At 33.3% G+C, this 21,160-nt stretch overlaps 2 protein-coding genes across 7 annotated transcripts in view; one reads left to right on the forward strand and one right to left on the reverse strand.

The window, feature by feature from the left end:
- Positions 1–727: 727 nt before the first annotated feature.
- On the reverse strand, positions 728–5,350 carry LOC148615170 (uncharacterized). Of its 2 annotated transcripts, none has more exons than XM_088589821.1 (3): positions 4,387–4,608; positions 2,070–2,231; positions 728–1,797 (listed from the first exon to the last, which is right to left on the reverse strand). In XM_088589821.1, the coding sequence occupies exons 1-3, from the start codon at positions 4,538–4,540 to the stop codon at positions 857–859; spliced, it is 1,257 nt and encodes a 418-aa protein (XP_088445947.1). In that variant the 5' UTR covers positions 4,541–4,608; the 3' UTR covers positions 728–856. The 2 variants fall into 2 exon arrangements, with proteins under 2 accessions (XP_088445947.1, XP_088445948.1); XM_088589822.1 differs by lacking the exon at positions 4,387–4,608 and adding an exon at positions 5,285–5,350 and having other exon boundaries at positions 732–1,797.
- Positions 5,351–9,886: 4,536 nt separating this feature from the next.
- The window catches only part of LOC148615171 (uncharacterized), a 39,479-nt gene continuing 28,205 nt past the window's right edge, over positions 9,887–21,160 (forward strand). Inside the window, exons 1-6 of one of the 5 annotated variants that reach the window (XM_088589824.1) lie at positions 9,887–10,093; positions 11,865–11,991; positions 13,271–13,825; positions 14,487–14,879; positions 16,137–16,296; positions 18,423–18,586. In XM_088589824.1, coding sequence (XP_088445950.1) covers positions 13,300–13,825; positions 14,487–14,879; positions 16,137–16,296; positions 18,423–18,586 — 1,243 coding nt within the window. In that variant the 5' untranslated portion in view covers positions 9,887–10,093; positions 11,865–11,991; positions 13,271–13,299. The remainder of the gene's footprint in view (positions 10,094–11,864; positions 11,992–13,270; positions 13,826–14,486; positions 14,880–16,136; positions 16,297–18,422; positions 18,587–21,160) is intronic. The other 4 variants (XM_088589826.1, XM_088589827.1, XM_088589825.1 and 1 more) reach the window with 4 other exon arrangements.

A 21,160-nucleotide genomic window follows, 5' to 3' on the forward strand; every position in this document is an offset into this window, starting at 1 on the left:
AATGGTCGGCAGTGGGAACACATTGTGCTCCGCTACTTGCTGCTCTATTCAATCACTCTTATGAGGCTGACTTTATAGAAGGAACATCGTTTTGCTAGATTCTTTGTTCTCAGTTTCCGCTATATAGATGACGTATTATCGTTAACCAATTCTAGTTTTGGGGATTCTATTCATCGCATCATCCCCAAAATAACAGACACTTTGAAGACAGCCATTTATCTTGACCTACACTATGAGATCGGTGGAAGAGGAAATTTCATGACCAAAAATACGACAAACGCAACGACTTCTCATTCCGCATATTCAACTTTCCTTTCATATGTGGCAACATCCCTTCAGTACATGCGTATGGAATTATCATACCACAGCTTTTTAAAAAGTTACATGGTCGTCATAACAAACATAGTTTTCCTTTCCTCTTTCGTCTACCTTCGGTGTTTGTTTCTTGAAAAGAAGATGGCGCATACACTACCGATGCGCATGGTCCATGCTCTGGGTTGATCATTTACTTTTTTCTTTGTGTATGTTTTTGTTTAGTTGTTTCAAGTTCTTTTTTGTGGGTGTCTGTTTCCCTGTGTGGTCTTTGTCATTCGATTATGATATCTGCATTTCCGCTTGATTACTCTTTCAATATATGAATGCTGTTTAATTGAGAAACTTCATATCATAAGTCAGAATCTCGCATTAAGAAATAAATTCTGTTCAGGAACTTATGAGAAAAAAATTTCTTCTTTCTGATAAGAATTTTATAGATATAATTACATTTTTGCACGGAAGATTTAGATTTAATTTAAATTTTACATAACATACAAACGATTCATCCAGTAAAGAGAGGGACCACAGATACTGTACACATTTAAATACCTAGATTGTCATGAGGTTCACTTATATCTAGACCTGCTGTATCAACACCTTTGATTAAGTCAATATTCGATCCAACAGTAAGTGGTAGTTGTGAAAGGGGAGAGTCTGTAACACTGCTAGCTTGTCCAGATTCTAATGGCTTGTGAGTAACATTAGTGATGTCTTTCGGTACCGTTGTTAGCTCAGCTTGTAATATTGGATCTATAGGGGCTGACTTTAGCTCATCAATAATGATTGGGTCTGTACCATTCAAATCTGGATCAAGTGCTAAAGCATCCGAACTTCCAAGCGAGATACTTTCAAGTGTCCTACTTTCTAAACCCACCCCTAAAGCATTGTCACTTCCTACACTTCCAAGATTACTAGTGTTTATATCTACAGATACATTTTTGATGCCATCTCCAAATATTTCGCTTTGTTTGTCACCTCCAAGACCGTCATTACCTAAATCTCCTCCCAGAGGTCCACTTCCGAAGTCTCCGCCAAGTGCATCCGGTCCTTTACTTCCAATATTGCCTCCAATATTTTCTCCTATATCTACACCTAAATCCTTCTTTCCCAAATTATCATCAAGAATGCCTCCTTCTAAACCAGCTAAGTTCCCAAAATCATTGCTTCCCAAGTTATCACCAAGACTGCCTCCTCCTGAACCATTTAAGTTTCCATCGATCGCACCTCCTCCTAAATTGCCAGTAAAGACTGTTCCAACTGACCCACCGCCTAACCCGTCGGATTGTTTAGTCAGCCCCCATCCCTGTGTTTTCACAGCAGACCCTCCTTTATTAAAGTATCGATCAAGTTTTAATGTTATGCTCCATATTATTCCATTAATCATAGCTAATATAGCTGCACAGAATGCCATCCAAAACGACCACTGAACTTTATCCCTGTCGCCCGATCCATATATAATGGCTCCAACCATAATCATCGCAGCTGAATAAAACACATATTGTTTGAGCATTTTAAACCACAAGAAAGAAGCGTTCAAATTTTCAAGACATGACAGACATGGACATATACGGATACAGATTTCAATATTATTGTTAAAAGAATTATTCAAAAACAGTATCATTCATCATCAACCCTTTAATACAACTTAGAGAAAAGTCCTCTTATTTCCTATTCAGTTCTTTTATTTAAATTATATGAATATTCACCATTTTTTTCAATAAAGCATGCACTTTCATTATGAGTTAAAAATGCACCTGCGACAAAATGCATAATAAATCGTGTATGAAACCTTTCACAGCGACAGCAATTACGACGCACGTCCATCATACAAAGGACAATACTTTCGAAGATCAGCATGAAAATCTCTATAAAAACAGCTACAACAAAGAGACCGTATCCTGACTTTAGTGCACAAGCTGAAAAATAAAAATAAACTTGTCAGTAAATTCTATCTGGTATATCGATACCAGAATGCTTGCTTACCATACCGAAAATGATCACAACGTATTGAACTCGCTCACTATATAGCTCTTGAACATAGTTACTATATTTCTGAATTTTTATAAAGAGTAAAGAGTTTAACGAATATATGCTTGTCTATTTATTTAACCAAATGTCATAGAGTTTGGTAACAGGTTTTTCCTTTCGTCGATTTCTTTGGTTAAACTTTGAGGCAAACATTACAAAATATATTTAAAGTTAAACTTTGTAGACGATATTGCTCTCCACCAAAGAACATGAAGTAACTAAAATCATACATACAAAGCAACAAAAGCGAATGAGCAACTCGGACTCCACTAAAAACTGGGAGCATGGACCAGGTGTAAGTGTCCTCTGCTTTTCTAGTAACACCTGCCAAGTTGCTCATAAAAAGTCAAGTCCGGGGTAGACGAAAGAGGAATGGAAAACTATGACATGTTGAACAAATCAGTTTTCATGGCGCAGATGGATTTACCGTTCATGATGACGATCATAAAACTTTTGTAGTGATGACTTCAATCTTGTAGCAACATAACCCTGTTCCAAAAGCCTATTTGTTAGAATTCTGGTGCGATACAATAAGTCTGCGTAGGTTGTGATATGCACACTCCATACGCAGGTGCTGAAGGGATGTTGCCACAGATGAAAGGAAAGTTGACAATTATGAATGAAAAGTCATCACGTTTGTCGTCAAGTTTGGTCAATAGTTTTCCTTTATCATCGATTTCTAAGTGTAGGTCAAGATATGAGGCTGACTACACAGTGCCTGATGTATCCTTTATCTCAAGTTCTCTGGGGTATATGCGATGTATCAAATCCACAAAATTAGGATTGCTTAAAGATAATACGTCATCTATATAGCGGAAACTGAGATTAAAGGATCTAGCTAAACGATATTTTTTCTTTCGGATCAGATCAGCTATAAAGTCAGCCTCATAAGAGTGAAGGAATAGGTCAGCATGTAAAGGAGCACAATTTGTTCCCATTGGAATGCCGATCGTTCGTGGAAAAACGCGTCCACCACACTAGACAAATATGTTGTCCATTAAAACATCTTCTTCTGTATATTTGGAAAATGATTTGGAATTATTTCTTACAAAGTATGAGGAATCTCTACCAAAAACTATATTTTTGTATTTAGGTGTACCATCTTTTTTTGAAAAACAACAATGTATAATGATTTTAAATCGGGATTTTAACTGAGTATGGGGAATATACAGTGTTGAAAAATCATAGGTTTTAATGCTATTATATTCAGATAATAGTCTTGAACTGATTGTCTCCAAAAGATCTTTCGAATTTTTCAGGATCCACGATGAATTAATACCACTCCCTGAGTAACAAGTGTTGTGGTAGGACTGCAGACCCTCTTTGACAGTTGTGAGTATAGAAGTTAAAAGTTTTGAAAGAGGTTTGGTGGTACATTTTGCAGATCGAGGGTAGAATATCAAATCAAGGGGTGCTCTTTGCAAACCTGAGAAATCCTGGAAGTCATCCATTATCACAATCAAAACGAAGAACATGATTAATTTTAAGAGCAACGTCCTTGGAGTATACTTGTAATGATTCAAATCCTAGAAGGTCACCAGAAATATCATAACAAAACAAAACAAAATCAAGACGCGATAGTAAATTAAGATGGCACCAGGATGCATCCAAGAAAATACATCGTCTAAAAAGAAGAATGTATGAAAGGCACTTGAAGTCATTGTTCTGATGGCCACACCATTTTAGTCAGTAAAGTCGTAATACTGGTCTTAGAATTTCTTGACTTCACCCAGTTATATTGATTATGCAGTGATAAAAAACAAAACAAAATGATTATAATTTCGCACTGGATGTCATCCAAGACTATATATTGATTTCCCTGAGTTGATGGACTAACTTGTGTTGTCTTTATGGACTTACCTATGTTAATGGACTAACTTGTGTTCACCACTAGACGCTCACCAAACGCACGATAAACAAACGCTTCTATCATACGTTTAAACGAACGCTCCTATCGTGTGTTTAAACGATGCGCGAATGCTAAAATGGGAAACGTGGACGTTTCAAGGAGTGTACCTGTGTTAATGGACTAATGTGACTTACCTGTATTGTCTGTATTTATAAGGATATTGTAGGTAACACCTAAGCTTATAACTGCTATTGCCAGGAATATGATGGTCACTATTGTAAACAGTATACTAATGACACTAATCAAAAGAGTCTGTCTTGTTTTTGATTGTATTTGTTGATTATCCATAATAACTATATACAAAAATAATTAAATTTAAAAGAAAGGTACAGAAAGGGTAATAATATTTTCCATAGTATTTACATTTCCGTTCCTTTGGTTACAACCGTTTACCTAACTTCCCAAACGGATAAGTTGTAGCGTCGATGTGTTTTAGACCGGAATTAGTTATTTGTTTATAATATTTATTGACAAGATATACGTTTGATCACTCGTTTATATGTATTTTATAAATTCGATTTAAATGGGACAATATGAGCAAATCCTGATACGACTGCATTTAAAACTTGAACAGTAAAGGGGACCTTATACATTTGTCCCATTTTTTTATCAATTTGTTTAGGTTAATGAAATAACTTTAAAAAATAAAATTTTGTCAAAACTAAGAAAAAAAGCTAACACATATTCAATACCATACGGATTTAAAGACGCGTTTACCCAAAATATCATCTTGGGGGAAAAAAAACCTCCAACGCAAAATTTTCCATTAATACTCACTTCACTCTTATAGGGCTGGTTTTATAGCCAATACCAGCCTTAAGAAGGAATTCGGATATTGTTTAGCCACATCCTTTTATCTCAGTTTCCGCAATAAAGATGACGTTTTGTCTTGGAAACAGTCCTTGATTCGGGGATTTCATACATCGCATCTATTGCCAAGAACCTATATGTTTGAATTGATTTCAGTCGTTTTATAAAAAAAACACAGGCAATTTATCAAAAAGTAAGATATGTTGCATTTTAGGGATTTACCTCGAAGACAACAAACACTATGAAGTCATACTCAAATCTTGACCTACTCTTTGAGATACAAATAGATATCGAAGGAAAAACTCATTCGGAAACATTCAGCATAAAACACATAGATCACGTGTTTCCTGTTACAGTTTTTGGTCCCGCGAGGCGGTTGCAGTTTCAAATACACCATACACAGGCAAATATTTTTCATGTGAAGTTCATGTTAATCGAGCTTCACGTGAAATTCATGTGAACTTCACATGAAATTAACGTGATTTTCACGTGAAATTCACTTAAAACGACTTTCATGTTATTAATTCACGTGAATTTTGTGTGAAGACTCGATTCACCTGAATTTAACGTGAAATTATCACGAAGCTTATTTGCTCCATTCAGTTGAAAATCATGTGAAATTCAGGTGAAAATCACGTGAAATAATTTTCCTGTGTATTAAGAGTTACTTTTTAAATGAGATATTACCGTGATATCTGCTCACTGTAAATTGAAATAAGTACTAATTAAAAATAGTTGACACCTCTTATAATCATTAACATGGACAGGTATAAACATTTCACTCAAAGCGTGAATAGATGCAAATAGAGAAAATGTTATCAATCTTCTCGGAAATAATTCTGGTGAGGATAATAAACAAATATCTATGTTCAAAGTGATCCACTATTTAGTACACCCATACCCCGAGGAAGTCAAAATTTAGGTTGTGTTACTGATAGATTAAATAGACCCTTTTGTGGTAAGTTGGTGAGCATGCTCAATATACACTTCCGCGAGGTAGAGCTTGTGTAGAACAAAAGAATTTTCCTCGCGGAAGTGTATATTGAGCTCTACGCATGCTCATCGACTACCCCAACGTTAGCACAAAAGGGTCTATGGGATTAAACTTAATGAATCAGAATCAGAATCAGAAACATTTCAAAGTTCTACAATATATTCCAAAGATTTTGAAAATAAAACTAGATTAAATACCTCCATGAAGGATCAAGTATGGTTTGATGACCCATCAAACAACGAGACCTCTGATGAAAATGGGAAAGACATAGTTCACTTAGCAAAGGTTATCTGATGTATGTACCAGATTCGTCGACGAATTATGTGCCTGAACACAGAAATTGTGTGAGTGGACAAAAGCAAAGTAGCTCAAGTCCAAGTCGAATTAAGTTTGATAATAATTATAAAACGTGTGGTAAAGAATTAGAAAGATTTAGGCAGAGATTCCCTGATTACATGTTTAATCATTCTTTTCTTTCAAACAGTAGGGTAACAGCTAACATACCTAGACGTCGTTATTACAATAAATCTCCAGAAGAGTCTGAAACAGTCTCCGATCCAGAACACTCTTACATTCGTAATAAAAGTAGGGGTAAAATGATTGATAGAAAAATCATGAAAGGTAGATCTCATGCACCACAGGTAAGAAAATCTATAAGTCGTAGGAATAGAGAGATTTTTAAGTAGTCAATATAGATCACGAATGTGCTATCCATATTCAGAATTGATGATTATGATGAGTCATCATCCTATAGTGAGGAAGAGGGTATGATTACTAAGCCCGGGGCTCTGCGGGACCCAGAGTTTCAAGGGACTATTCTAAATTGTACCCCGAGGTAGTCGATGACGCATGAATAGAAACTGTCTAACTGTCAGATACAGCTTTCGAAGAGCAAAGGGGAACCATGTAAGGTATAGAAAACGACCGAGACGTGGTAAATCTTTTAGGGAAACTTTCAGCAGAAGGTTGAGATTTATACCTGAGATTCAAAAGTCAATGTCATGGTCAGGTCAAGTGAGAAAGTCAAGAAAAGAGAAATAGCATGATACATTTGATGGAAAAAAAACAGTGATTGGGGAGACTACATCATACATTTTTAACAGGTTTCAGTTTCGAATGGATAGAGTCCAATAGAAATGGCACAACAGATAACGATGAGTTAGAGGGGAGATGCTCAAAAATGTTCAGGGGAATTAAATAAGTTACAGCTGTCCATTTTATATTAAAAGGGTACTATCACAAAGATTTGAAATAGCATACAAGTGCCAGTTTAGAAACGGCAAACGCCAAAAGGGGGAAAGTGTATCTGATTATGAATACTACCCAAGGAGACTAGCACAAAAGGCCTACCGAATTAGACGCTGTTCCGACAAGGATCATCAAGTCATTGGTCTGTTTATAAATGGACTTAGACACTACGACCTTTAAAAGGCGTGTTCAATTTCACAATCATAAAACTCTTGAGCAGGCAATAGCCTTTGCAGTTGAGTATGAGGCATTTGAAGGTTCAATTGATGAGATAAGGAAACCTCCGGGAAAAGTCAGAAGTTTTTTTTTTAAACATAATAGCACTTGAGTCCACAAAGCCGAAAGAGCAAGACTGAGCGATAAATTAGAGCGAAGTAATAGGAAGCTTAGTCATTACACATTTTGTAATAAGAAAGGTCATTTAGAAGTTCATTGTTTAAAAAAGTACCCAAAACTTTTACCGAAAAGTGGATACTGTAAGAAGGGTGGTCATTCAGAATTTAAAAATGAAAAATGAAAGAGTTAGATACAAATCAGGGTAACTAAATTCGGCTGAACCAAAGGTCGTGCCGTCAGCCTAAAAGAATAAAAATCGACCAAATAAAACAAAAAGATTTTCTTATTGGTTAAAGCTATTTTCTTTATGTCTTTTACGTAAATATCATCTTCCGAATGGATATTTTTGGTATAAAGAGGCATGTAACAATCATTCCATTCACATTTTTTACACTCCACACGTTGACGTACTCCCAAACAGTTTGAATGGGGAAACGCTCTCGGACCCACGTGGGGTCTGGGAATATGCCAGTGCGTCAACACAGCAGCCTAGCCGCTAGTAGGACATACTCTGAGTTCTTCGGTCAGGTATCCCGAAGGCTGGGCTCCGCTACCTTTTACTATTAACTGGCATTACTAACAGAATCCCCGTAAAGGGCGGTCGTGGGAGATCCGTAAGGATAGTCAAGACCATAAAAACCCACAATCGTCATCATTCTAGACACACTCTACTAGTTGTACTCCCAAACATTAACCTACCTAGAACGGCACAATCCTACTTACTAATTGTTTCGGTCCATTCTTTTGCAACAGGTAGTTTTATAGCTATAACTTTAGCCCAAATAAAATGAGATTTTAATCTTAATCAAAGTGTCTGTTGTTACTCTGTAGACATGAATTACAAATTCTCTAATATCTGTCTATATTCTTATACCTCCATTTTTCTACTGCTATAGATAAGCATGGGCACTAATAAGGGATTTACACAAAGAATGAATCTGTCGGAGGTCGTTTCGAAGGTGTGTAGATTTTCGAATAAAAAAGATAGTTTTTTTCACTTGCTGATATCACACTATTTATTATTATTATTATTTATATTTTGTTTAGATCGATCAATTATTCTTTGCTCAATTCTATTTATGTAAAATTCAACGTTATTTAGGTTCAGATTTAGGTAGCTGAAACCTAGATTATTCAACATATTTTTTGACGTGTGACATCCACACACTGCTATCTTTAACTTTATTATAAATAATATGAATAAAAGAATTCGGAAAGTTAAGTATGTCAACTAAAATCTAAGAATCTGGTCGTCTACTATAGTCACTGATATCGTAGTCGTTAAATTAATAAATTATACATTTATAGAAAACACATACATGTAGTACGTTCACACACTAGTCCTAATTATATTACAAGTGCGGAATATTGGTACAAAAAAGTCAGCTTTGCCTCCTAGTGCCTAAGGTCGTTCATAACACACACACACACACACACACACACACACTAATGCAACATTGTAGGGTGTATCACTCTGAATAAAGAAACATTTATGGCAAGCCAAAATGGACAAAAATCAATATTTTGTAATATTGGAAAATGAATTTCTAATATTACAAAATCATTTTTTAATATTAGAAAAGATTCTTTAATATTAGAAATTCAATTTTTAATATTGGAAATTCATTTTCTAATATTACAAATTCCTGAATTAATAATATTATAAAATATCACACATTTTGTAATATTACAAATTAAATTTGTAATATTAGTTAATGAATTTGTAATATTAGAAAATGAATTTATAATATTAGAAAATCAGTCACATTTTTTAATATTACAAAATGATTTTCTAATATTAAAAAATCGTAACTGAATACGACAAATCCATTTTCTAATATTAGAAAATAAATTTCTTATATTAAAAAATCGTTTTTTAATGTTAGAAATTCAACTTAATTTTTAATATTAAAAAGTGATTTGTGATATTAGAAATCTAATTTGTAATATTAGAAAATGAATTTGTAATATTCAAAATTGATTTTTTAATATTAGAAAATGCTAATTTTTGTCCACTTTGGCTTGCCATAAACATTCAGTATAAAAACGGATAGATCTTGTGCATCCTGTTATATTTTTATGATAAATTTATACATGATTCTACAAAAAAACCCTCTTATTTTTACGTCTAAAATTGTCTTTATACACGTATCTGTGAATTGTTTGTCGTGGGACATTAATATTTTGAACTTTGAACTTATAGCTAAAGTGTTTAAGAAACAATATCATTCCGCAAAATGGTGGCATCTAAGTCCATCGTCCATGAATGATTTTACTTTCGTAGAAGATGTAGTAAGCGATAACTTGATCATTCGAAGTCATTATGAGAGTTTATTTGTATTTCTTATTGTTTTTAAGTGATAAAGATTGTAGTTTAGGTGCGCAACGATATGGGCAGTGAATCAGCTGCGAGGTAAACACGACGTCTGAAAATCAAGATATCGAATTAATAGGTAAAACAATATTAAAAGCATCATATTGCATGTATTTACAAATCACTACACATGTTGTTCACATATTTTTTTTACAATACATGTTACTATGCACACTTCAACAGTTAGACATAAGCTAAACATTTTCTGCAAATCTAAAAAAAGGGGGGATATGTCCAATAGATCTAGTTTTTGAAAAGAGCACCATACCAAATCAGAAAGGTGTGACGCACACAAAATACGAAAATAAAAGCATAAATTGTGCAGATAGTGTCTCGACTGTTCACGATATTGAAGGATTTACTTATATTTTTTTTCAATCTTCAAAAGAATATGTTCACTATGAGCATAGACCTGTATATGATTTAAGAGATCTGCAACTAACTGAAATCTCACATTAACATGTGGCAGGGAACAAGATCTCGACTCGTACTTACTCAGTCGACAATGATAAGTCGACTTCAAAAAAGTATTGCAAGTATTGAAATAGAACTTTCAGTAACCCATTCTGTGATATCTTAGCCTCATTTTCATACCACGTTTCTCATTCTACCTAAGCAAACTAAAAAGAAGTATTCAAAACAAGTCTGCTACATGTATGAGCATGAAATCTTATCAGTGTGCGCTGTTAATACATTATAGCTCTAGAAAAACTGGTTTTCTTGTCGTCTGGACCATACATGTAGATATACATCAAGTATAAGACCTTGATTAAGATGATTAAGCCATTATACTTAATTGTATGTTAAAAAATTAAATGATTTGATTGTATATAATAATTGACTAAATATATGGTAAATGCCACATGGCATGATAATTAAAAGGCTCTCTATTAAAATTACTTCTAACAATTAATTATCATCACATACTAGAAACTCTAAATAACAAAATTCATTTAAACAAAACATTCCTTAAAGTGACATTAGAATTTTGACTTAAAATATAAAATAAACTTACCATAAATGTATGTATAAAATTTCTTCTGATAGAACCATAAGTAACGCAATGGTATACACAAACATACATGGTTCTTTAATCTGCTAGTGAAATGAAAAGAAATATAACATTAGTTCTCATTATTCTTGATGGATGAACAGTTATCATGAGGTCTTAATATGTTGTTATTCCTCCTTCTACTAGATATGTAAGTCAATTGTTATCTAAGATCTGTGCTAGGTAGTTGGTATTTTCAGGGATTTTACACTTCCTGGTATTATGATAATTAATCTTGATCATCAATTCTTTATTCAATTTTTTTTTTCTACTTATGATTCAAATTCACTTTTTAATCATTTGTTATTATAACTTAATGTGTTCACCTCAGTCATCAATTTATTTTACTAAAACACAGATTTATGTAGTATTTAAAATCAAACTCTACAATATTTAAAAAATGCATGGATGAAATATAATGCTGTGGTCGAGATAACTATGGTCAAAGTGACCCTGGCTTAGGTGGTAGTGTGGCTGAAATGTCTTGCACTGAACAATAGTACCCTGTCCAAAAAAAGGTTCTCTTGAACAAGGGTATCCTATATCATATGGAGTTTCTCGGGAGAGGTCGTTGCATGCATATAAAGTACCATTGTTACAGAGAAGCTCTTTAAGATAGGATACATTGCCTGGGCTACACTGGTATGATCACCATACCCCTGTTGAAGAAAAGCTCCTTATGTTTTAGCTACGATATAGATATGAATGTACATGTATCTTAAAATTCATTGTAAAATTGTAGGTCATTAAGCCATATGTGCATTTTTGTACATGTGTATGCATAGCTATTTTTTTACAGGATGAGTTATAAAATAGATTTCTGAGACTGTTAGATATCAGATTATTATGATGGTCCACATGTTACAGAAGTAAATAACAGTAACCCTGAATGGGGTCTAGTTAGATGGCAGTTTCCCTGTGTACATGTAGGTGATAAAATAGATAATAGTTAATTCTTGTATTTGTATTTTTGTATTATTGAAAAAAGCTTGATTTAATACAATGTAATAAATAGTGGTACAATGTATACATTTGATGACAACTGTGATACATGAATTGAGAAGTAAATCATGGAAACTCCATTTTCATCATTGTTTTACCACAGGCTGGCCATTTATGTTGCATTATTTTATCCTGAGTAATTGCAAGGGGTTAAATATCAACATAATAGCCAGCCTAAGGTTAAACTGATTGAGCTTTCAATATTCATTTCAATTCTAGTCGGACAGTCATGGTACTTTTTTCATATTTTTGTGACCAACAATGTAAGAAACCTTAGACTTCCACCAAATTTTAGCTGTTCCATTATGTAAAAACATGCAATGTAACAGAATTAATAAAATAAGAGGGACTTAGTGCTTTGTTAACTATATATTTAATATTAAGGAAAAAATGAATAAGTTAAATGATCATAGACACACACTAGTTGTTTGCATTTTTTAAGGTCACAGGGTTCACATTGACATTTAGCAGCATGTGAAATGAATCATTTTGTATGTTTATTTTGCCGTCAACGACCGGCAAAGTGCACGTTAGTACATTTTTTTATTTACTGTAAAGCCTTTGTCTTTTTTTATTTCGTTTTACTATATGAATTTGATTTTCGTTCACTCTACTTTAATGAATGAAAATGTGTACATATTTTTTGTACACGTAGCTAATACACATCCAAATGATATGTTTGTTACAGATTAAAGAATTTGTTGGAGGTATTTTACATGGACACAAACCACACCTGTTTTAGCATGTGCTTCTCATATTACAATCGAATATTATCCATGGTTGTGGTCTCAAAGCCTTGGGACATCATACTAGAATTAAAATAAGAATGTGAAAGTTGGGTTATTGCACTACATATATTTCAGATAATAAAACTTTGATTGATGATGGAACTGGTTCAACGTCAAACAAATTTGTTAAAGAGTAGAATGTATTGTAACCATACATGAGCAAAAGGATATGTTGAATATTTATTTATACATGTATACATATAAAGAAAGGGTAATTCCATTTATATTGATGTATTTTATTCCTGGCAGAGTATTCTGTTGCGCTTGAAGCTTGTGCAGTATTAAAACTGCCAGTGCAATATTTTCTTATATAAATGCCATAAACCTTTACAATGCAATATGCAGTGTTTATCACAAATTGTTACATTCTATGATCTTGCTGATGGGAAAATGGATTGTTTTTGTTGTTATTTAGTGTATGGTATGAAGTAACGGGTAATAAAGATGGAGAAGAGGGAGGAGATAGTTGATGGCAATGGAGGCGTTTGGGATTATAATCTGTTATCTTACCAATGTAAACAGGAGGATTACGGGCCATATGCAGAGCCATATTTAACTAACTTACAAAATCTTACTAGTAAAGAATTAACCCTGGCAGGAACAGACAATCTAGTTACCAGCAATGATTTGAATAGAGCAGAAATCAAAATTGAAGTTGATGGTAGTGATTGTAATGGGGAGTCATCCAGTAAGGACAGTACCCTATCTAGAACCTGTCAAAATATACCTTCAGCCTCAGAGACATTTGTCATTAAAACTGAGCCAAGTGGAACAGTACTAAGTGAAATAAATACACAGATTAAGGTTGAACCTGACAATGGTATGGAAGCTGGACAAGCTGAATCAGGAACTGAGCCTGGTGAGAATGTAGATACATTAGGAAACAATAGAGTATTGGGGACACAAAATAAATATGGTAATACTCCCCAACATAGCCTTAATGCTAATCCCTACAGCTCTGTGATATTGGGTAAGTATCAGTTATTAATTTCAAGATTAACTTTACATGTAAAATAGGTAGTAAGTTTGCAAATTTTGGCTTTTTGTAAACTGAAAAGGAAAATACCATTGCTGACATTAATAGGGAGCTGTCAGGTATCTCATTCTAGAAGGAAGTATTGTAACCTATTTTTTAAATACATTTTATATTTTTTAAAACATACATTTTATGAAAAAAATAAATTTTATTTATGCAGAACTTTTAACTAACATCATTTGATAGTTACATGTGTACATGTTTTTTCCATGTGTTTTTATATACCCAACATGTGTATTTAAAGCCCTAAGCACTTGTTTCCATGTTTTAAAACATATTTTAAGTGTTCAAATTTGTCTTTTTGCTCAGAACAAACAATAATTCCTTGTCAGATGGAAAGGGAACTGAGATTTTGATTTTCAGTCTGAGGAAAATATTGAAATAAATACATCAAAAGTTGCAACAGTATACATGTAATCCAAGTAATAAAAACCTTTAATTCTGACTTGTTGATATGAATGAAGTTGGATTTTTCTCAGTTTTGCAAAAAAGATAGCATTTTGCTGTTATTTGAAAAAATTACAAAGCATTCAGTATCTTAATTTACAGTAATTATAGTCATCATTAAATGACATTGTCCTGATTTGTTCTGCAGCTCATCTACAGACCAATCTACTACAAACCAACGTACAGCAGCTCCCAGCCAGATCATATCAAGTAGGGAACTATCCTGCTGTGTATCCATATAACCCAATATTTGGTCATCAAAACTTTGACGCTGGTAGGTACACTCTTATTTATAATACCAATGGAAAACAGTTACATGTTGGTGCAAATCAAAACTCCCAACGATCATCATTTAACAACAGAGACAACTGTAGAACCAACACGATCGGCCATCAAAGGGATACATCCTCAACTGCTATCACATCACAGCTTCAGAATGAATTAAGCATGGAACAACAACAGGCATCCATTCCACAGCATCAGACGAAAGGTTCCATCCCTTCAGGTAATACAGTCAGCAGTGGCATTAACAGCCTGCAAGGTAACTCATTCCAAATAAAGTAACAAACAGTCAGCATATGAGCAGGAACCCAGTTCATAGAATATTTGTCCAACAAAACATTTAATAAAGCAAAAAAAATTATATTTGATTATGCATTGCAAGGAGACTTCAATCATCACCACTATGGTATTAGGAATGTACTTGTACTATCATCTACATAATGTAGTTCATTTTCCTTAAAACTGTAAAAGATGGTCTCTACTAAGGACTCACTCTTTACATAATGTATATGGGTCAAGTTGCATCTTTTATGGAAGCTCATTGGCAAAACACATTCAAAAGTGCTTATACGAGAAGAAAAATGCTTTATGTCCATTTTGTGATCCTTGAAGAAACAATGATTACATTTTAAAAAATATGAAAATGAAGGGCATACAGTTAGGTTGTAGTTCTCTTGCTAAAAAATGTCTAACCAGAAAAATTAAAACTTTGATTTTTAAACTTTTATACATCCATTCGATTAAATATCATATTTTGGTTTATTGAACACAATCTCTTAAAAAGCAACAAAGTACTTCCCATTCATCCCATATTTAAGTTTGGCTTAAATCCCCCCCCCCAAAAAAAAAAATTCGGGTTGGGGGGAGGGTATATAGGAATCACCACACTAATGGGATTTTGATAAAATTTCATAAGAAGGTTGGGCATGAAGAAATATAATTACTGTCAGGACTCCAAAGGGTGATAATCCTTATTATCACATAAGCACAATTCTTCTTAAACCGTTTAAGCGATTTTGATGAAATTTTATAGAAGGCATCATAGGTATGTGCTTGAAGGAATATAAGGTCAGAGGAATCTAAAGGGAGATAATCCAAATTAATGGTTTTACATGTAAAACCTCTTAAGTGCAATTCCTCCTAAACCACTCATGGGATTTTGATGTAATTTTATAGAGACATTGGGCATCATATGTAGATGTGCATGATGAAAAATAAATACTGTCGGAAGACTCCAAAAGGAAGATAATTCATATTAAGTGCTTTACACATTAAAACCTTGTAAGTGTAACTCCTTCTAAACCACTGAAGGATTCTTAATGTTATCTTATTTGAAGGTTGGGTATTGGATGTAGATGTGCATGAAGAATTTTGTTACTGTTAGATGACTCCAAAGGGAGATAATCCAAATTAAAGTTTTTACATTTAAGTCTATTTGAAGTGGGGAGGGGGATATTTTCTTAGTGAGCTTGTTAGTTTGATTGGCCTCTGATGGACATATCTCTTTATTTTACAGGAAGGGGGAAGTCCGCAACAATACTGAAGAAATCAGGAAAACCTTGCAGTTTACAACCAATTAAGATCAAAATACCTTATCACAAGTTCTACTCCCAGAGAAAAAGACTCACAACATTTAGATGCTTAGAATGTGAAGAGCCCCTCACTTATCATAAAAAGTAAGACATTAAAAACATTAGAGCTATAAAAAAAAATTATCAAACATGATATGCACAAACACATGTAAATTTTGTACTGCAAAAAGATGAGAATTGATTCCTTGGTTTTATTGTCTGGCCAGAAATGAATGTCGCAGAAGGCAAGTTTTGCTTTGACGATGACAATGTCCATAAACTTAAAGTTAAGTTTTCTGACAAGTTCATTTAAACATGAACCTCTTATGCTAGATCAATGATATTTGATGTACAGCTGCAGTATCGTCAATGCATCACAAAGTCATTCCAATTTTATGCATACACTCCAGCAGTTAAAGTCTGTTGATTAAGAAAATTTAATGTTAAAGTTTAATGTTCAGTTTTCTGATAAGTTCACTTCAACATGAACCCCTTATCATGCTAAGTCAATGATATTTGGTGTACAGATGCATTACCATCATTGCATCACAAATTCATGCAAATTTTATCCATATACCCCTGCAGTTTTGGTTTGTTAACTAAGTAATTTAATGTTAAATGTTTAACTATAAGGTTTCTTATAGTTCATGTAGACATTTTTATTTGAATTCCCATCTTTACTTTTAAAAATCCCTAATATCTCAATGTGATGCAATAAAAAAACAATTAACCCCAGCTACTCAACTTCCAGTCTTTTGCAGTTATCATGGTAGAAGCCAAAAACTTAAAATCATCTAGGATTTTCGAGGGCAATAACTCTCAAAATATTTTTCTTCTCCTTCAACCCAATAAAGACTTTGAAGGCTTTGTCAAAAGCATCATTTATCATTTGTAATATTCTTTCTTTCTATTACTGTTATCAATACAAAAGCAATAGAATGCTTCACAGGGCACTGCTTGATACAACCGCAGAGGTCAAACCCTGAATAGTTTGGGCAAGTATGGTCACACCATTTCAACTTGATGCAGCTTTATATTTTGATTACAGTTTGATATATGATACAGGATAAGAATTGGACCAGAATCTAAGTTGGCATTTTTTGGCCTTCATTCCTAAATCATTCTAGTCAAAACCTCCAAAATCAATCCTTATCATATCAGGAGATATTGTTTCTCTTCATCTTTTTTTTTTGTTTTTGAAATACCTTTTCAAACCATAAATACCCATGAGTTGTTCCACAACAATGAACAACTTCTAGTCAACAGAGATAGTTGAAATTGGTAACCAAAGCACCTATTCTTTTGTCAAGGTTATACTAAGGTATTGTCCTATTTGCATCGATGTTGGTTTCAGTGTCCAGGTTTAGATTTTAATATAAAGTTATCTGATTACATGTACATCAGGTTAAGGTGACCCACCTGTGCTAGTTTATAATATTTAGTTTGTAGTTGCATTAGCGTCATCTGTCATTTATATGCCCCCCACAGTGACAGTTTATTGATTTTGAAATTTCTTTTTAAGGTCTAAATATTTCTGTTAACAGTTATACATGCTAGATCAGTCACATTTGGTATGAATTTGCATGATTATCACATTTGTTCCATATCTTATGAAATGCTTCCTCAGTCATGGCCTATTGACTTTGAAGTTTCCTTTTTAAGATTTTTAATTAGGTCAGTTAAACATGAACAACTCAGGCTAGGTCAATCATATTTTGTATGCATTTGTATCAGCATAACTACATCGCAACTCCTTATCTGTTTCACGATACATTGTGTATGCCCCTGCTGTCTTAGTCTATTGATTATGAAATTTATTTTAAGGTTTTCATGTTAAGTGTTAGGTCAATTTAACATGAACACCTCATGCTTGGTCAAAGGTAGTTAGTGTCAAGTAAGCATCACTACATTACATGTTCATGTCAATATCTGTTTCTTACATATCAAGTGCTTTGAATTGATAACAGTTTATCTTTAAATAGCATTATGGTCATAATTCACAAATGACTAGTATCGTTGTAATAGATTATAATTAGTTCCGTTACTTAGAGAAGGTAAATTCAGCTACAGTAGATTATAATGCATAAATTTAAATTTGTTCTACTTATGTACATGTGGTTATAGAAAGTGATGGGCTTAATTATTTTTTATTGTCAATTTCAATTTCCCTTAATTATTTAAAACTTATGGAACTGATAGAATTATCTTCATTTTATTGCTGTATTTTTCAGACTCTTAAAGTGTTTGAAATGTTCTTTTTCAACTGTTTGTGAAGCCTCCTTTGCTACACATTTTAAGAAGAAACATCAACGTTCTTACAAAAGTGATTTAAGAGCAAAACAGTTATGCTTTGATCCAAGTGGGAACCAATCAAAATTACAAACCAAAACATCAAGTAAGTACATGTTTATTGATTAAATTTGTAAGGGAAAAATGAGCCTAAAAAAGTATTGTTTGTTATTGCCACAAAATTTTTTCCAGAAAATTTACCAAATCTTTTTGAAATTTTAACACTTTGTTCCTAGGGACATATCAGAGGGCCTTACAGTTTTTGGAGGTTTTTTGGGTTACCCCTTTTGGAAATTCGGGGCTAGAATGGGGAAAATATGTATTATTATTAGAATTGATTGAAAAAGCTTATTGTTGGTCCCATATTTTGATGCAGATGTCAATCTATTCCTTTTTGAAATTCAGTTTTTAATTTTTTTGCAAGGGAGGCTTATCATTAACCATGTTAAAGTTAAAAGGGGTACTAATTTGGGCCATGCCCCCAATTTTTTTTTCAGATTTCAGATTTATTGTACCATCTTTTGAGTTTCAAGGAGTCAAAGCGTCCACACCCCAAGAGACCTAAGCCATATTGGAGTTGCCCTTTTTTGAAGTTTTTTCCCTATTTTTAATGTTATTTCTTTAAAAAATATTCCCTGAAACTAGCAGACAAATTAAAACCAAAATTGGTTTGAATATTCCTTAGGGTATTATTTTTAGATCTGATGTGGGATTACAGACTGTCAAAAAACATGACGGCTGGTACTTATAAAACATGGAATTTAGGGGTCAGTTAGAAATTTTTCTTGTTCATCTCCAAAACTGTTAAGTTAAGCGAAATTCTCTCAGTTGCTAAAATGATCCTTATTATAAGGCCTACAAAAGTCTGTCTTGGATAAAAAATGTGCAATGACTCATTGTTAAAGTTTTGGCCTTGAAAGCCAATATCTTGAAAACTGTAATAACAAATGTAGATAAAATGAAACTTTCAATTGATGAAATGATCCTTATGATATGTCCTACCAAATTCTTCTTGAGTCAAAATTGTCAGACAACTCTTTGTTAAAGTTATTGCCCTTTAAAGGCAAAAATTTAAGCAGGTGAGCGATTCAGGCTCCTAGGAGCCTCATGTTTGGTATCAACATTGATTCGCATATAGGGTATTTACATGTATATAGAATTTAAAACACTATATTTAAAAGCAGTTATTGCCTTGTCATTGGCTTTGTCCTTATTGTATGACTTATGATGTACCATGATTCTCCACCCCGCATGGAAAGAATTGGATTGGTTTTACATACAATGGGGACATAACTTTTTGTAGGTTTAAACTGGTCTTGAGCTGGCATGTCAGTTAACTTCTAATAGCTTGTACATTTGTGTAATTTATATTCAGTTTCTTTATTTCCGTTGTAACAAGGGACTCTGACCTTTTTGAACTGAATTTTAGGTGTGTTTAATTGTGTAATATTTTTTCCACAGTAGCCAGATTTCACATTTAGTTTATTTTTTATGTTACTTGAGTATATAGGGGCAACTCTTATGCTGTACCTGTGTATAATGATGTTTTGCCCTGTGGTATGAGGGTTTCCCTCGTCATTCTTCAAAAACCAATAGGTGGCCTTGGGCTGAGATTTTCATCCTGGTGGGTTTGTTGTCTCTTTGACATACCTATTCTCGTTATATTCAAGAATTGAGTGACTCCTATTTGGCCATGAAAGAAAATTAATATAATAAATTTGCATTTAGGGAATTTAATTCTTGCAGTAGTGTGTCAATAAGTATTAAATGTGTTAAGCATTTCAATTCAATTTAACACATTAATCAGTGAAAATCTCCATTCTATCATTAAAATTTGCCAATTAATAAACAAGATGTGAATAGCAGTTATTTTAACTAAGTAAAATTGACAGGAAAATTCAAATTTTTAAAATCTAATGTTCATCAAGGAAATTAATTTCTTCTGAATTTGGTTTTATTTAAGTTTATTCACAGTATAGAATAAATACACTGTTAATATAGATATCGAATATAAATGCAAACTTATTTTTGGACTGGTTTAAAAATTTGGTAAAATGTGAAATTTACAGGGTTCCCACAAGACCGGGAAAACGGGAAAATGCCGGGAATTTCGTTTTAGGTGTTCTTGGTCGGGAATAGACTGTGAAATCTAATAAAATTATAAAAATCCGGGAGAAAACCGTGAATTTTAACATCGCTAAGTTCTGATTAAACTTTGGGTTAGCTCCCTTCGATCGTATAAGTTTCGTCCCCGAAATAGTTCGTACCTGTCAACTGTCGAGTAGTGTAATTTAAGAAATGAAAGTAGAATTTTGGGACGAGTTTGACAGTGGCGAGTTACTTTCAAAATAATATTCTTATTTGCGCTTAACATTAATGGATTTTAACATTGAGATTAAGAGATGGAGATATGGAATCAATGCCAACCAGACACCAAATCCCCAGAATTTTGATTGTCGTACAGTCTCCAACTTGTATTTAACCCTGTACGTCAATCTGTGGTATCTTTATGCAAGATTTTTCAACATATGTAGCACTTCTTAACATTTGGAGTAAATTAAAGTTCTGCATGAATAAAAAAAAATACTAGATTACAAATTTAAAAAGTGTCATTCTATTTGTTCATACAAATCACAATATGAATAAATAAAGGGATAACAAGTAAATGTACATGAGAAAA

The sequence above is a fragment of the Perna viridis genome, chromosome 6, assembly GCF_037379345.1.
Source record: "Perna viridis isolate PV_CMFRI_1.1 ecotype Kerala chromosome 6, ASM3737934v1, whole genome shotgun sequence".
Classification (NCBI taxonomy): Eukaryota; Metazoa; Mollusca; class Bivalvia; order Mytilida; family Mytilidae; genus Perna; species Perna viridis.

Bases quoted from the DNA above. Each gene is read 5' to 3' on its own strand.
- LOC148615170 (XM_088589821.1), bottom strand. From the start codon at position 4,540: ATGGATAATCAACAAATACAATCAAAAACAAGACAGACTCTTTTGATT. The intron at 2,232-4,386 runs GTAAGTCACATT...TTTATTTTTCAG, and splicing joins TATAAATACAGACAATACAG to CTTGTGCACTAAAGTCAGGA. The intron at 1,798-2,069 runs GTGCATTTTTAA...TGTTTTATTCAG, and splicing joins TATTATGCATTTTGTCGCAG to CTGCGATGATTATGGTTGGA.